Source organism: Panthera uncia, chromosome D4, assembly GCF_023721935.1.
Source record: "Panthera uncia isolate 11264 chromosome D4, Puncia_PCG_1.0, whole genome shotgun sequence".
NCBI classification, from domain to species: Eukaryota; Metazoa; Chordata; class Mammalia; order Carnivora; family Felidae; genus Panthera; species Panthera uncia.
The window spans coordinates 11,927,145-11,943,827 of NC_064807.1; the positions used below are offsets into that span (position 1 = coordinate 11,927,145).

The following is a 16,683-nucleotide window of genomic DNA, read 5'->3' on the forward strand; positions in this document are numbered from 1 at the left end:
GCTGGCCCACGCGCCCAGGCTGCTTCACGCCTTGTTGGCCGCTTCCGGATCAGCAGATCCGCCTCTTCTCAGCCAGACAACGAAACAGATACAGCCTCAGAGGTGGGAGAGGCCAACAAGGTCAGCTGGGGGTGGACAAGCCATGCTGTGTCCTCGGGTTTTAAGTCCACCATTCCTTTGCTGGCATGTGACAGACACGAAATGTGGTAGGCAGACTTTGCAAATGGCCCCGTGAGCCCCATCCCCGGGTGTCCAGACACTGTGTGATCCCCTCCTTAGGGAGGGAGTGTGGGCTACTGACTTAGCCTAAGCAATAAAATACAGCATAGGTGATGGGCTGTCACTCTGTGAGTGCATTACGACAGGCTGTGACATCTACCTTGCTATCAGCCTCTAAGGCCTTCTCATCTTGCTTGCTTTATCAAGTAAGTTGCCCTACAGGAGAGTGCCCATGGGGCACCGAGGATGCCTCCGGCTGGCAGTCAGGTGGGAACTGAGGCCTGGAGTCCAATAGCACCCTTGAGGAGCTGAATCCTGCCAAGAAGCAAATGACCTCGGGAATAGGTCTCTCCCCAGTAGAGCCTGAAGGCTACCGCAGGCCGGGAACACTTGACTGCAGCCTCTGAGAGACCCTAAAGGAGAGGACCACCAAGCCAGGCCAGATTCCTGACCGCAAACGCTGTGAGATGACCACTGTGGTTTGTTTTAGGTCAGTGTTCTGTGGCAATTTGTTACTGAGCAGGAGATAGCTGAGACACTTACTTAAGGCTTCAGATGAAAGCATCGTGAACAGAGGAGGCCTGGAGGGGTCTGGCTGAGGGCGCATGGAAGGACTAGCCTAGAGTGGCTCGTAAACTCTGCACAGGCAGGGTCTGTGTCTATTCCAGGCAGAGCCTGTGTCTCAGTTGCTGCTATATCCCCGGTGTCTTGCACAGTGCCTGACCCATAGGAGCAACTTGAAGATATTTACTGAACGAGCTGATGAGAAATTGTGAGACAGACTTTGATCTGTGACCTGGGCCAGTAACCGAAACTCATTCTGGTTCACCAACAAAATGAAGCAGAAGAGCGTAGCTGTGCGGCCAGGCCCCGTTTCTTATTCACAGACAACACCCTGTGTGTAGCTGGTGCTTAATGAAACCCGAAAGTGTTAGCAGGGGAACAAGTGTAACAATTCAACCCAATCACTGTATGGTACTTGGCACGGCAGAGGTTTAGGAACATTTGTTCCTTTCACATCACTCACTTCAGGAAGGCTTCCTGTCGGGGAGGTCTGCTTGGTGAAATACACTGGGGCCCATCTTTGCTCTCCTGGTAGACCCTTTGTTATAAGGTTATTCCTCTGGATAATCTTCTGGGATGTTGACCTAGAGGGTCTGCCAAGCACCCCCCCCCCCCACTTTTTGTGAACATAAAAAAAGAACAAAGTTGGCTTTAATGGTCCACGCTGGGATGTACACTCTTCCATGGCAGGCCAGGAGGACACTCTGAGATGAGGAGGCTTACAGTCTAGTCCTTTCCAGAACACAAACGGGAACAGAATAGAGCTAACTATTTCAGTGCAATGTTCCCCTCCCCCTCTCCCCATCACCACTCCCTCCCTCACATGCCAAGAATACACTTCTTCCAGCCAGGGATTGATCCACTTGGGGGAAACCAAGGCCCTCAGTGAACATCTACCCATCCTAAAGCCTGTCTACTTGACTTTAGATCCTATCTCAACTCCATCCCTTGCTATTCAGATCCTGGAAAAACTACAGCTGGCTGGAACTCCCTGAGGAGGTGTGGACTGGCGAGGGGCAACCTCTCAGTTCAAAATACCTTAACAGGAACCCTTCACAAAAACAGACTCCTTCAGCAGTGGAACAATTGTTTCCTTTGCCCTTGTATGCTTGAGAATACAACTGGAAGGTCAACAGGAGAAGATGCTGCTAACAAGTCTTAATGAATTAGCATGTGCACTTGACCTTGGTCAATAGTTTCCTAGCAACAGTCAAAAAAAAAAAATCCACCAAGGCTGATGCTGATTTCAAGGCAGGGGGAGAAGAAGAGAGGACAAGGAGGAGGTGACTCAAGGCATCCAAGGCTGAGAGGAAGCCAGGGCACCTCTCCACCCTCATTCGTTGTCTTTCTCAAAACTAAAGAAAAAAAAAGTGGGTGCAAAAGCGCACATGATCAGGGCAGGTGTTAACATCGAGCCCTCACTTTCCAGGATTTGGGCATTATTCCCTTCTTGGCTGGCTTCTAAGAAGTGTTAGTGTTCAAATGTCCTCCTGCCTCAACAGACTTTCTCCAACCAGCCTCTCGAATGGAGGACGCCCATAAAAGGCAAATGTTACCTGAACAGGGTGGTCTATGTTGCCATTAGCACTAATTAGCGGCCCAGTGTGACTTAATCGGACAGCCCTGGAAGACAAGGCTGACCATACGGTGCTGCTGCAGGCGGAAAGGGGGACCTCGGGTCACTGCGGTGCCTCACCAGGGTGGGCAGCACAGCGAGGGCTCACGCGGGCTCCGAGCGCTGCGGGGAAGCAAAGGGAAACACCAGCACAGAGAAGGTGAAGAAGGGGTGCTATGGGCGACTCCCTCTAATTCACAATTTGCCAATGGCCCACCCTAAATGTTTCGTGAGCTCCGACCTACGAAGGCAGCGAACGCACTACACTTGTGCTTCTCAAGTCACATTTCCGCAGGGGACTCCGTGTCTGGGAAATCCCCTTCTCTCACGGGTCACCCTGGGGAATAAATCTAACTCATTTTACTGACGAGGAAACTAGCTTGAGGAAGAGAGCAGCTGAACGTAACCGCAGCAGATCCACTGCGGGGCCAAGATTTACACATAGCGAATACTCAGTGGGCGTCCACTTTGGGTGACGTGCTCTGATACAAGACGAGGAAAGGACGCTGTGCCTTCAGCTGACTGACAGTGAATCAAAGAGGCAACAGGCTCATCCTTTACGAGACAGGAGAAAATAAGGTCATAAAGGATTAAGTGTTAGACTGTAGTCCACAGTTTAAGTTGGTGGTTACCAATTCTGAGCGGGCCTGACAAATACTGATCCCAACACCCAACATCCTGATTCTAATCAGGAAGCTTGGAATCTTGGGAATCATTTTTAGAGAGTGGGGCCTTGGTGCCATTGAATGGGACTGTGGTGTGGACAGAAGTGAGAGCCTGTAAGATGTGCGGCATGGGAGCAAGTTTGGGTAAACAGAAGTAAATTTGGAATTCATAAGTACAAAGCCAACGAGTGAGGTGAGTCCAGGTGCTGGGGGATGGGAATCCTTACACACCGAAGGAGCCATGTGGTCTCGATCCAGTGGGGTCTGTCTAGTCATGCCTGGAATTTACACTAAGAAATTAGTTCCTGGGGGAATCTCTTTGTCTTTGCCCAAGACAAAGGGAATCAGATATCCAGGGTGATTTGCCCTCTAAAGCTCTGTGAAATGCGTCAAAGACATTGACTGGTAGGCTGAGGCCCCTGGGTCACATAACCCAGATATATTCAGCTACTGTGTCTAGAAAACTGAGGCCAAAATGTCCAGCCCAGCTCTGAATTTTCTTCGATCCATTACTCTTCTTTAAAAAAAAATTTTTTTTTTAACGTTTAGTTTTGAGAGACAGAGACAGACCACGAGTGGGGGAGGGGCAGGGAGAGAGGGAGACAGAATCCGAAACAGGCTCCAGGCTCTGAGCTGTCAGCACAGAGCCCAACATGGGTCTCGAACCCACAAACCATGAGATCACAACCTGAGCCGAAGTCGGACGCTTAACCAATTCAGCCATCCAGGCACCGCCCCCCCACCCAAATTCATTACTATTCTTATTAAGTTTTTGGTGTCCCGCTGGCAGGGCCTGACCCACTGAAGAAATCAGTTAGGCACACCAAGCACACAGTTGAGTGCCTGTTATCCCAACACCCTCTCTATGGCTATTCTCAAGAAAGTGGCCACTGAAAACTGTCTCAAAGCTAGTGGGTTGAGGGACCGCATTCTGTACTGAGAACATGCTTCCAGTTAGCCTTGTAATGGGAGTGGGTCTCATTTGGAAGATGATCATGTCTATAGATAAATCACATTTCATAATTCCCAAGACTACGAGGGCCCAGGTTTAATTGGGTTACCACTGAATTCAATTACCCATGATATATCTGTTCCTCTCCCTGCACCCTCCCTTCCTCCCCTCTATAGCCCCGATCCGCTTATCAGAAAATATTGAGAGCGCACAGGGGGAGAGCGGGGGAGCTAACAATTTTTCTAAAGACCCTTGTGAAGTTTCCTGAGCTCCATTTGATTAAGCGATCAGGTCAGACATACAAACTGTGGCCCTGTGTGCTGAATTTCTATCTGGAAAGTGATGACAGATTTCTCTCTGGCTAAATCATCCCTTTGCTTCCTGGGGGCTCTCCCCATATTCCACACCACAGTGTCACACAGGCACTGGCTAGTGAGACGATCCATTAAGAAGCTGAGAAAGATTCCTCCTGGGAACGGGGTCGAGAGAAGAGGAAAGATTAGAGTCTGGGAGTTAAAAAAAAAAAAATCAATCTTCCCATCACTTCATTTCATTCCACACAGCACAAAGTCCAATTGGAGACCTTGCCTTCTGCTGTGCAGATCGGGCAAGAGGTTTGCCCCAGTGATTCCAACGCGGCAATGGTCTGAGGTCAGTGGGGAGACACCTGTTCAGCCCTGTAAACAGGGCCTCTCTGGGGCAGGTGGAATTCTAAAGGTGAGTTAAATAATCAGAGACGATGCTTCAAATCCAGGGGGAGAGAGCAAAAGCACAGACTCTCCCACTCCCTTTTGTTTTTTCATGACTGAAATTAATTATTTGCGCTCTGAAAGGGATTTCAAGGTCAAGCCTTTTCATTTTGAAGTCTGTAACAGTAAGATCTTCACCTCTCTCAAAAAAAATGACCCCGGTCAGTTCAGGTCCTCACAGTTCATGGAAAAATGACTCCCTTTTTTGTTACTGACAACTAAGTTCTGTTACTTCGAACATTACTCCTCACTGGCAGGGATAGGACAATCTGCTGCTGGTCCTAAGTTGCAGAATGGGCTGCAAATGTACCCTGGTAAAGGAAGGTATCTCGAACACATTTCATTTTCAAGGTAAAAAGCATTAACCTAGGGGCGCCTGGGTGGCTCAGTCGGTTAAGCACCTGACTCTTGATTTTGGCTCAGGTTATGATCTCATGGTTCCTGGGATTGAGCCCCACATCGGGCTCTGTGCTGACAATGAGGAGCCTTCTTGGGATTCTCTCTCTCCCTCTCTCTCTGCCCCTCCTCTACTTGTGCTCTCTCTCAAAATAAAAAAAACCACGAACCTAAATAAGTATACAAATCTGAGGAATCAGCGCATCCACATTTGACCTCAGCCGGCGCTGTTCCCACTGTGGTAAGTAGTATCCCTGCTTCACGTCCTCCCATCCATGCTCAGTGGTTTCCAGACTCAATGCCCGTTATCCAGCCCACAGCTCCTGAACTCTTCAAACTTTTCACTGTCAAGGTGCAAATCCACTTCCCAATTAGTGTTCTTCAACCCTCCGCCTTGACCTACTTTTCCTTCTCTACTCTTCTGTGTGTGGAGGTGAGCCAAATGGAAGTGTGCATGCTTCACACACACACAGAACCTTACATGTGTCTCACCATATGACACAGTGACCATACGACACATTTTCTATAAATCGTGCACATAATAGAGATGTTGGCTCTTCTCTCTTTTGTCAAGAAAACGGACAGTATCATTGAGATGATGCTGTACATGAATGATCTCTGAGGGATTCTACTCTTTTATATTTAAAAAAAATTTTTTTAAATGTTTATTTTTGAGAGAGAGACAGAGCATGAGTAGGGGAGGAGCAGAGACAGAGGGAGACACAGAATCCAAAGCAGGCTCCAGGCTCCGAGCTGTCAGCACAGAGCCCGACCAGGGCTCGAACTCACGAACCCTGAGATCATGACCTGAGCTGAAGTCGGACGCTTAACCTACCAAGCCACCCAGGCACCCCTACTCTTTTATATTTTTCATTAAGGCAAAGAAATGGGTGAATATAGTTTGAAAAGTCAGGCTTTTGGCAAACACCATCGTCCCTTTCCCCATTTTTCCTCCCTCCATGGCCTCATTGCCCAGTCTTTCAGCATTCCTTCTGGGATCTTCCACACTCGTGCTGCCTCACCTCAACTTTTCAATTTTAGCCATTATTTCTTGGCATCTATAAAAGACCAGGATTTACCTCTTTTACACTATACCTTCCCTCATCCTCGTCATGTCATGATTTCCGGCGAATCAATGTTCAGTGTTTATACTCTGAAGACTACACCTATGCTCCTCCCTGCTGAGACACACGCGGTGTATTATTGCATTTCTTGCCTGTGTAACAATTGTTTTTCGCGCAAATAACTGCGCTTTTTCCATTTGCTTCGTTTTCTGTGTACTCATCAATAATTTATGCCAAACTCTGCTAAAACAATCGAAGATTCCTCTCGGTACAAATATATTAGGAAATCTCTCACTTCCAGACTTTCTGGAAACCCTCCAGGTTCTGGCCCACACTGCTCTGGCTTATGCCCTGTCCCTCTACACAGCTGTCATCTGGGATCTCCTTCTCCATCACCCAGGGAAGTCCCTCTGTTTTTTTCCTGTGTGGGACCTCATTCCCCCAAGCTCTTTTTTTTTTAAGTTTATTTGTTTTGAGAGAGAGAGAGGGGGACAGAGTGAGTGCAAGTGGGGGAGGGGCAGAGAGAGGGAGACAGAGAGAGACAGAATCCTAAGCAGGCTCCGCACTGTTAGTACAGAGTCCGACATGGGGCTCGAACTCACGAATGGTGAGATCATGACCTGAGCCAAAGTGGGATGCTTAACCTACTGAGCAACCCAGGCACCCCATATTCTTTCTTGAATTATGCTCCCTTCTAGGGGAGCAATCCTCTAGTGCCTCCTGAGCAAAGGTACATGGGATGTAAATTTCCTGGGACCCCGCGTATCTGAAAACATGTTGATTCCACCTTCACACTCAACAGGAAATTAGGGGTGTGTAGGCCTGCCAGTTTCCAGCATTGCTTTTGAGAAGATCAATACCATTTTGAGGGTGATCAAATGACGGTGATTCCTGACCATTTGGGACCTGTTATAACTTCTTGGCAAGCCCGCAGGATCCTCTCTTCCTCCTGTCTGTTCTGATATTTCTGTGCCTCCTGTCTTTTTTTATTTTTACATCACTGTTCTAGGTACCCAGGGCAATCTTTTTGCCGGCAGTTCTCAACATCTTTTGTTTCACGATTTCTCCATTTTATCTATGTTCTTACTTACTTTCCATTCCTTTTGCCTTCACTGTTCTACTTTCTGGATGATTTCCTCAACTTTGTCCTCTTCCTACTGAAAGATTTTTAAAATTTTTAATTTCTGCTATCATATTTGCTAGTCAAAAAATTGGGGGCAGGAGTTTTTTTTTAAAGATGGCATCCTATTCTTTTTTTTTTTTTAATGTTTATTTATTTTTGAGAGAGAATGCGAGTGTGTTAGAGGCAGAGAGAGAGGGAGACACAGAATCCGAAACAGGCTCCAGGCTCTGAGCTGTCAGCACAGAGCCCGACATGGGGCTCGAACTCACAAGCTGTGACATCATGACCTGAGCCGAAGTTGGATGCTCAACGGACCTAGCTGCCCAGGTGCCTTGATGGTGTCCTATTCTAATTCGATGGCTCCCTTATTTTCTCCTTTCTGAGGATACTAATAAGTATCTTACGGTTTTCTCTCGCTCAGCGCACTGCTTTTATTTCTTCAAGTACCTTTCTCCATTTGCTTTTTTGTGTCTTTGTCTTTCTTGTTATAGGTGTTCTTCAGATGTTTGGTGATCCTTGGGTGTCCACTCATTTAACAACAGTGGGTCTCCAAAAAGCCCACTGGAAGATTCACGAGAGGCAGGAAACTTCACTGCAGTGAGATCAGGTGGGGACCCAGGTGTTCTGTCGGGAAAGCCCCAAACATGAGTATCTGTAGTTATTTGCTCTTGGGCCTGTCTCCTCCGGGTGGGGGGGTGGGGGAGGGAGAAATACTCTAACCTCCTGCAAGGGACCAGGGGCATGTGGGTTCTAAGCCTGACAGCTAAGAATTCTAAGGCATTCTCAGCCTCTCTCACTGCTTAGTAGGCCCTGTGTTCTCCAAGGTGCCTCATTCCCATTTTCAGCGGTGACTAGTGTCCCTAGGTCCAAGGCTTCTCTGAGTCACCCTTTCCTTTACAGTAAACCTCCCACCCTCTGTGGGGCCGGGGGGCAGGGAGTGGTAACCTGGTGCCTGAGCCGGAGAAGGAATCTAATGTTTCCGGTGACAGACTTCCCAAACCATCTTTTTTTTTTTTTTTTTTTTTCAGCCATATGCCAGCCACCTGAGGTATGCGGGGTCTCTAATTCCTGAGCCTTTCTGGGAGATTCATGGCACGAATCCTCACCGACATTTAGCAGAGTCAACAGAAACCTATCAGTGTATTAGTCGGTATTGATCAGGCCAGGCTGTGTAACAACCACTCCAAATTCCCAAGGCTTAGAACAACACAAGTGTATTCCTCTCTCATGCTACATGTCCCCAGGGTCATCAGGGAGCCCTGCTCATCACGGTCCCTCGGGACCCGTGCTAAGAGAGATTCCGCCATCTTATGCCTCATCATCTTTTTTTTTTAAAAATATTTTTATTTATATTAGAGAGAGAGAGACAGAGACAGCATGAGTGGGGGAGGGGCAGAGAGAGAGGGAGACACAGACCAGAAGCAGGTTCCAAGCTGGAAGCACAGAGCCCGATGCGGGGCTAGAACTCGTGAACTGCGAGATCGCGACCTGAGCAGAAGTCGGACGCCCAACCAACCGAGCCACCCAGGCGCCTATGACCCCATCATCTTAACGCGAGGCTTCAGGGCTCCTGCTCAGCAGGAGCATCGCACATCACCACTCCCACGTCAGAGGCCACGCCTGACTTCCAGGGGGTGGGCGAGAGCGGCACCGGGCTCCCTGTGCCTGAAGGAAGAGGACAACTGGAAGCCCCGGGGAGCACCAATGTCTCCTGCAGCCAGCCCCACTTCGGGGTCCTGGCAGTGTGTTCTTTGCTGCTGCTGTCTCCTGGTGCTTGTGGCTTTACATCTTTTTCTTATTTTACCGTCCTTTTAGTGCAGCTCTGTGAGTAGAGATAAACACCATTTCCAGCTGCACAACACCCACTCAAAACAGCCACAACCCTCCAAATGACGCCGGATGCCTGTTACTCCCCATCTCTCTGATTCCACCATGCTCTGTTCTCTACTCAGAACGAGTTTTTAAATTTTAGTTTTGAGAGAGAGAGAGAGAGAGAGAGAGATTGAAGGGGAGGGGCAGAAAGAGAGAGGGAGAGAGAGAATACCAAGCAGGCTCGGAACTGTCAGCCTCTGTGCTGACACGGGGCTCGAACTCTGTCACCGCAGAGCCTGATGGGGGGTTCGAACTCATGAACCGTGAGTGAGATCATGACCTGGGCCGAAATCAAGATTCAGACACTTAACCAACTGAGCCATCCAGGTGCCCCGCAGAACGATTTCTGTTGGCTAAAGAGAGACTGGTAGATTGTGAAACTTTTCAGAACTGGTCATTCCTTAACAATTTTTCCAGAAGGGGTTTGGGAGGTAGTTTTCAAACAGACGAGGAATAGAGAAACCTTTACTAGAAGCAAAGCACTTAAGTATTGGTACAATTTTCCAGAAGCAAGTATTTTCTTTAAAAAATTTTTTTCAATGTTTATTTATTTTTGAGAGAGACAACGCAAGCAGGGGAGGGGCAGAGAGAGAGGGAGACACAGAATCCGAAGCAGGCTCCAGGGTCCCAGCTGTCAGCACAGAGCCTGACGCAGGGCTGGAACCCACGAGCCATGAGATCATGACCTGAGCCGAAGTCAGACCCTTAACTGACTGTCTGAGCCACCAGGCGCCCCTGAAAACAATTATTTTCGATCAGTGCTGGGCCTCTGGTATATGTTCAAGTTCTGGCTAATGAGCAATCCCATTTTCACATTCCATACGACTCGCTCACAAACAAATGCCACTTTGCTCCGGGAAAGAGCAAAACTCGGAAGCAGATGCAGCCACCAGCGGTTCTCTCTGGCACGTTGGTAATGCAGGTGGTTTTTATTTCCTTCTATTTACTCACCGTAGTTTCTTATGCCATTTGACAATGCACTGCTCCTACAGCAAGAAATCCAAGGCCCCTTGTCCAGGTCTGCTGACCACGATCACAAGGGGACAGTCCCCTTTGCTAAAACCAGACCTGGGCTAATAAAAGATTTAGCGAAGTCTCAAAACCACAGATCTCGCATGGGCCGAATGTCCAGAGGATACATTCGTTTCCTGTGAATCAGTGGTTCTTAACCTTTTATATGTTTTAGAATCACAGGGAGAATTTACAAAACGAAATAAACCAAAGCAAACAAAACCAAGACATATCCCTGGCCCCCACCCTAGGTATTCCAATTTGGAAAGGAAAGGCAGTAATTTGTATTTTTAACAAAAATACACTCTCCCGGCAGACTTTGGGCCACACTTTTTTAACAGTGCTTTTTCATTTTCTACAATAGCACACACAGAGCATTCAGTAACTATTTTTTGATGCTAAGATGGAAATCAACATAATGTATGTACTTCTATTTTCCTCTCATGATGCCATCCAAGAGGTAAGAAATGAAGATCTTTCGTTTTTTTAAAAAAACCTTTTAATGTTTTATTTTTGAGAGAGAGAGAGAGAGAGACACGGAGGGAGGGAGGGAGGGGCAGAGATCGAGGAGGACAGAAGATCCAAAGTGGGCTCTGTGCTGACAGCAGAGAGCCCAATGCGGGGCTTGAACTCATGAACCATGAGATCATGACCTGAGCCGAAGTGAAACGCTAAAACAACTGAACCACCCAGGTGCCCGTAAGGTCCTTCCTATGAATGTGGCAAGATAGATGGAATAAAACCCACAAATCCAAACAGCTTAAAAATGACAGGCAGAGTATTTTAAATAAAGCACAGGTTTTGGCTTTTGCTTTGCATTAACTCTTCATAACCTCGTAAGCCCTACTCACCAATCTCTGACCATCAAGCTGAATTTCTGACAGAATGAATTTCTAACGCATCATGCGATATCCTATCATAATTCTAGCTTTTGAATGAAACATCGTGTAAGAGGCTTAACTTGTTCTCCCAGTTCAAATGAATCAAAGCAAGCCCCAGCCCCAATGTGGGCCGTGTTGTGGGTTCGTCGTGAGGCTGCAGGGACCAGAGGGTGAAGTCGGTTACGTCAAGGAGCTAGTGTATGTGAGAAAAAAGACAGCAACTGGACTTAATGCTCTTGCTACTTCTTTCCTGATGGCTTTCCGAGTTTCTAAAAGGATGTAGAACCCAGTCTCTTGCCACCTTCTTACTCTTTTTTTGAAAAATTTTTAATGTTTATTTTATTTTGTTTTGAGAGAGACAAACAGACAGGGGTAAGTGGGGGAGTGGCAGAGAGAGAGAGAGGGAGATACAGAATCCAAAGCAGGCTCCAGGCTCTGAGCTGTCAGCACAGAGCCAGACGCGGGGCTTGAACCCACACACCACAGAGATCATGACCTGAGCCCAAGTCGAACACTTAACCGACTGAGCCACCCAGGCACCCCGACCATCTCCTTACTTTTGAAAATCCGCTCCACTTCCCCTACATTTGCAAAATGCTGCCGTATTTCCTTTCTTGCCAGAAGGAACCTGGCGGCAGCTGGAGGTCAAGGGGAAGACTACACGTGAGTGCACTTGTCTTTCACTGTTGGCAAGTGACAACAGAAGGGAGACGCAGAGCATCGCTGAACTACCTGATTCAATGCTGCCCCCCTGCTGGGGAGGACGCAGATCCATTCCCAACCAGTTTCCCACCTTTCCTGAAAGGTGCCAGCGATTTAATTAGCTACCAGCAAATGTTGACTGTTACTGAAAGAGGAGGTGAACGATACCCCTGACCTCTACAGCCCTTCACGCATAAGTCGAATGAACAAACAGCTTCCAATAATGGCTTCTCACTCCAAAACATGGACTGAGAAATAACCTGGTGCAATCACAGGATGCAGAATTAAATGAAATTGAATTTAACCTCCTAAACCTTCTTTTAGTCCAAGCTCCCATTTTAAGTGAAAATGCTTAAAAATTATTCAAGAGAAGCTTTAGTGCCAGGCTGTGGAGGCAAAGGTTAGCCTTCTCGATTTATTTTGAATGGACTGTGACATCCAAGCTTACCAGCTTATCAAATTTCTTAGATATTTCAAAAATGGAAAATAAAACATTAGCAGGGGCAGCAGGAGCCTTCTGTACATTTTCCCAAAGAAGCACAATTCGGCTTAAAACCCCAAACAGGACTTTTGTGGAGAAGGGTGCCCGGGCTCCCTTACTGCAAGCCACAACGTGAGGCACAGTGTGGGTGAAAAACTGCAGAAACTTCTGGCAGGAAAAACCTCAGAAGGATTCCCTTGATGCCCTCCAAAAGGTGCCACAATGGCGGTTCCAAACTGTTAAGGGGTTACTTTAAGAAAGTGGCTCTCAAGTGGTGGTCCTGTGGCCAACAGCATCAGTACCACCTGGGACCCTGTTAGTTGACCCTCAACTTCACCTGAGCCCTGTGATTCTGGAGAACAGCAAAGGTAACGAAACCTCCCTCCTGCCCTTTTGTGTTCTGGAAATAGCTTACTGCAAAGACCACCCCCCCCCGCCCCCCGCCATGACTCACCTAAGACTCACAGGGGTCCCCTTGATTACCTATGACAAGGTCAGACACAGACCCTTCAAATTCACTTTTTTTGCCTGAAAAATGATTAGCTAACTGTCCATCAGTCAGAACAAAATGTCGGTTAATTAATCTTTGCCTGAACCTTTTTTGTTCCTCCAGGTTCTTGAACTTTTGGCCAGCCTACAACCCTTCCTCAAGGGCCCCTCTGGGTGGGAACAGGCTGGCCCCCAGTTAAAACACACTCTTGTCTGCAAGGCATTCAAGCCACGCTTTCATCCCTGTTCCCCATGCCTCCTTCCTTCTAGCCCACTTTGCTCCTCCCTATAAAAGAGACCTTCTTTTTGCCCAGCCACAGAGAACCTTGCAGATTCTACAGCCAGAGAATTTAGGTTATGAAGAGTTAACACAAAGCAAAAGCCAAAACCTGTGCTTTATTTAAAATATTCTGCCTGTCATGGCATGTGACCGCTATATGCCTGCGCATCCCGTTACAAAAGAACCTTTTTCCCCTTTGCAAAAAAGCGTTCCCAACCGAGTCTCTCCTTGCTCAACCCAGATGTGGTTTTTACTTGACGTGACAATTACAAATTCTCGGGGCGCCTGGGTGGCTCGGTTAAACCTCTGACTTCGGCTCAGGTCATGATCTCACGGTTCCTGTGGGTTTGAGGCCCGCATTGGGCTCTGTGCTGACAGCTCAGAGCTGGAGCCTGCTTAGAATTCTGTCTGCCCATCCCCCCCGCCCCTCCCCTGCTCGTGCTTTGTCTCTCTCCAAAATAAATGTTAAAAAATTTTTAAAAATAAAATTCTCGTGTCCCACCCCTGGGGCTTCTAAGTGAGAAATGAGGGGTGGGAAGAGTGTGATGTGTCTAGAAATCAATTTCTGAACACACGTTCCAGGCACCATTTGAGAACCACCATTTGAGAGCCATCCCTCTAAAGGTCTGATAAGTGCCTTCAACACTTAAATGCTGATCCACCTGTATTTCACTCAGGGGTGCTTAAACACAAGCCGCTTCCGAGGCTCCACGTGGGCGCGATTTTAGCGTCCCCCCACCCCAGGACCCCTTTTCTCATGAAGTCATTTCCCGATGGCAAACAAGGCCACGCGCGCAGCTGGAGCCCAAACCCGCGCGTACTTACATCTCCATCCACCGGCCTCTGGTCGTCACAATCCCTGGTGGGGCTAATGTCCTGGCGCATGACCCAGATGGGCTCTTTGGGCTCGTCGGGGGTGTAAGGCGAACGGATGGTCCTGGTTTTCACCTCCTCGATGGCCTCTTTGATGTCCTTGATGGCCAGCGAGATGGCATCCCTTTTCTCCTTGCTGTACCGCTGCCCCGCCTCGCCGCCCGCGGTGCCCGCCGCCCGCTGCTGCCCCGCCAGCGCCTGCAGCTCGGGGCTGTCAGGGCGGCCCCCGCCCGGGGTGGGGGCGCGCTCCAGGTCCTGCTCGGCCTCTGGCATGTCCTCGGCCGCCTTGTCGAGGCTCTGCGAGCTCATGCTCTGCTTGACCTCGGCCACAATCTGATCGATGTCCTCCTCCTGCTCGTAGCTGTCCATACGCGGGTAGGGCGCGAACTCCGCCTCCTTCTCCGGGCTGTCGGACTCGCCGTCGGAGCGCTCGTCGTAGTGGTGCAGCCGCGCGCCCAGGGCCTCCTGGCGATACGCGGCGGCCTCGTCGCGCTCCTGCTCGTACAGCCGCAGCCCGTCGCGCGCCTCCAGCTCGGGCGCGTCCCCGATCTCCTCGTACACGTGCTCCTGGAGGCCCCCGTAGTCGGCATAGGGCTCGGCGTAGGGCTCGTCCTCGCCGCGGTGGAACAGCCGGTGCGTGTACACGTAGCCCGAGTAGGCCGCGTTCATCGCCTCCTCGTGCTCCAGCGAGTGGAAGTGCAGGTGGTTGGGCAGCGCGCGGCGGTGCGTGGCCTCGGCGTGCTCGGCCTCCGCCTGCTCCGTGTACTCCTCGGCCTCGGGCCGGTACTGCACGGCGTAGGCGCTCTCGTCCTCGGGGTCCTGCGCGCGCTCCGCGTCGTAGCCGTCGCGGGCCGCGGCGATCACGTCGCCCTCGGCCGTGTCCGTGTGGTTGTGGAAGCCGCTCTCCGTGCTGGCCGAGCGCGCCAGGCACTCCCCGCGCTCCTCCTCCTCCTGCTGCCCCGGCGGGGCGCGCGGGTCCTCGACGGCGCGCCCGCGCCCGGGGCGGCCCGCATAGCGCTGCTGCTGCTCCTCCACCTCGGGGTGCTCCAGGTCAGCCTCCACCGACTCGTTCACCTCCCCGCCTGCCGCCTCGTCGGTCACCTCCACCTCCACGGAGCCCTCCAAGTGGTTCATGGTGGGCGTCGGGCCGGCTGGGAGAGAGGCTGGGCCGGCTCACTGCGTGCTCATTTTGCTCCACCCGGCTGGGAAGACAAGAAGGGGAGGGGCTGTTAACGAGCTTCATACTGTTCTGGGCTGAGCACCCAGAGAAACCGTAAAAACAGCTGCTATTGACCCCTTCTGAATCCGGGTCAATTAAAAAAAAGATTGCAAATTTAAACTCAGCCCGGCAGCACACAGTTCATTTTCTGCATTGCATGTATCGTAATTTGTAATTACATATCTACTTGTCTAATTGCTTGCTGGCTTTCTCCTTTCCCCACCCCTCAGACTGAGAGCCTCATGAGCGGTTTGTTTTCCCTCCACCAAGCTTACTATTCAGGTTTCATTTCTGATGCATATGAATAAAGAGTACTACTAAATTGAATGAGCCAATTGACACATTTTCCATCTGCTAAGGGATAAATCTCTCCAAATTAAACTAGGATCCTGGATACTTTAGAAACGGTTCTTTAAATAAATTTCAAGGGGAAAAAATCATCTCGAAATGTTTTGAGCTGTTGCTGTCAATACAAATATACAGCCATTCGGAGGCAGGCTACCTACCCTCAGAGGGTTCTTGTCCTGTCATTACTGGTTCTGTTACCTGGGACCGGTGGCTTAATTTTCTGAGCCTCCACTGTGAGAACCCACTCATTTCCTACAGCTGTTCCACAGGGCAAAGACTCTGTGGTCAAGTAAGTTTGGGAAATGCTGACTTACAGTTGACTTTTCATTGTGAAGAATCTAGGAGTAAGACACAAGATGTGGGGGTTCCCAAATTTGTGTGACTAGGACCCCCCCACTTTTTTCCCCTAGAGGCCAATGTTCTGACAAATACACTTAAAGAAACACTAACTAGTGTACTTCCCATATACCCTGGACCTAAAAATTCTTTGACTCTATGAATTACCATGATAGCCAGTACTGGGTATGTGAAAATTGTGGCTAATTTCTTAAAAATATGGGTATGTCTCGGGCACCTGGGTGGCTCAGTCAGTTAAGTGCCCAGCTCTTGACTTCCTTGGCTCAGGTCATGATCTCATGGTCGTGGGATCCAGCCCTACATCGGGCTCCATGCTGAGCATGGAGGCTGCTTGGTCTCTTTCCCTCTCTCTCTGCCGCCTCCCCTCCCGCCCCCCAAATAAGTAAACATTCAAAAAAATATAGGTATGTCTCTACCTATTTCCAGAGAAACCTGTAGAGACAGATTTGGTTTCAACTTCTCTCACTTATTCTTATCACATATTATTATGCTTATTTATGGCATAATGTGTCCAGTGTATGGAAATAAATATAAAGGATGTACAGAATAACAAAAACAGGTAGGATCCGTATGATTTCAAGACACCTGCAATAAATGGGTTCAATAATAAGGAGGCTTTTCTCATAGTGTTCTTTTGGAGAACCCACATTACAATTGGACAAAATGGATGGGCATGAACTCTTTTTTAAAATTATTTTTTAATGTTTATTCATTTTTGAGAGAGAGCGAGTGAGCGCAAGCAGCGGAGGGGCAGAGAAAGAGGGAGACAGGAGAATCTGAAGCAGGCTCCAGGCTCTAAGCTGACAGCACAGCTGTCGAACCA

The 16,683-nt window shown here is 49.1% G+C and overlaps 1 protein-coding gene across 5 annotated transcripts in view; it reads right to left on the reverse strand.

Annotated features, from left to right (window-relative positions):
• Positions 1–15,464, reverse strand: part of APBA1 (amyloid beta precursor protein binding family A member 1) — a 69,965-nt gene extending 54,501 nt beyond the window's left edge. For 3 of the 5 annotated variants that reach the window (XR_007458599.1, XM_049633672.1, XM_049633647.1), the window contains exon 1: positions 13,889–15,463. Coding sequence is in view for 4 of the 5 variants with exons in the window: in XM_049633672.1 (XP_049489629.1) it covers positions 13,889–15,070 (1,182 nt within the window). In the remaining variant the exon portion in view is untranslated. Of the gene's footprint in view, positions 1–13,888 lie in introns of all 5 variants that reach the window. The other 2 variants (XM_049633662.1, XM_049633679.1) reach the window with 1 other exon arrangement.
• Positions 15,465–16,683: the final 1,219 nt, after the last annotated feature.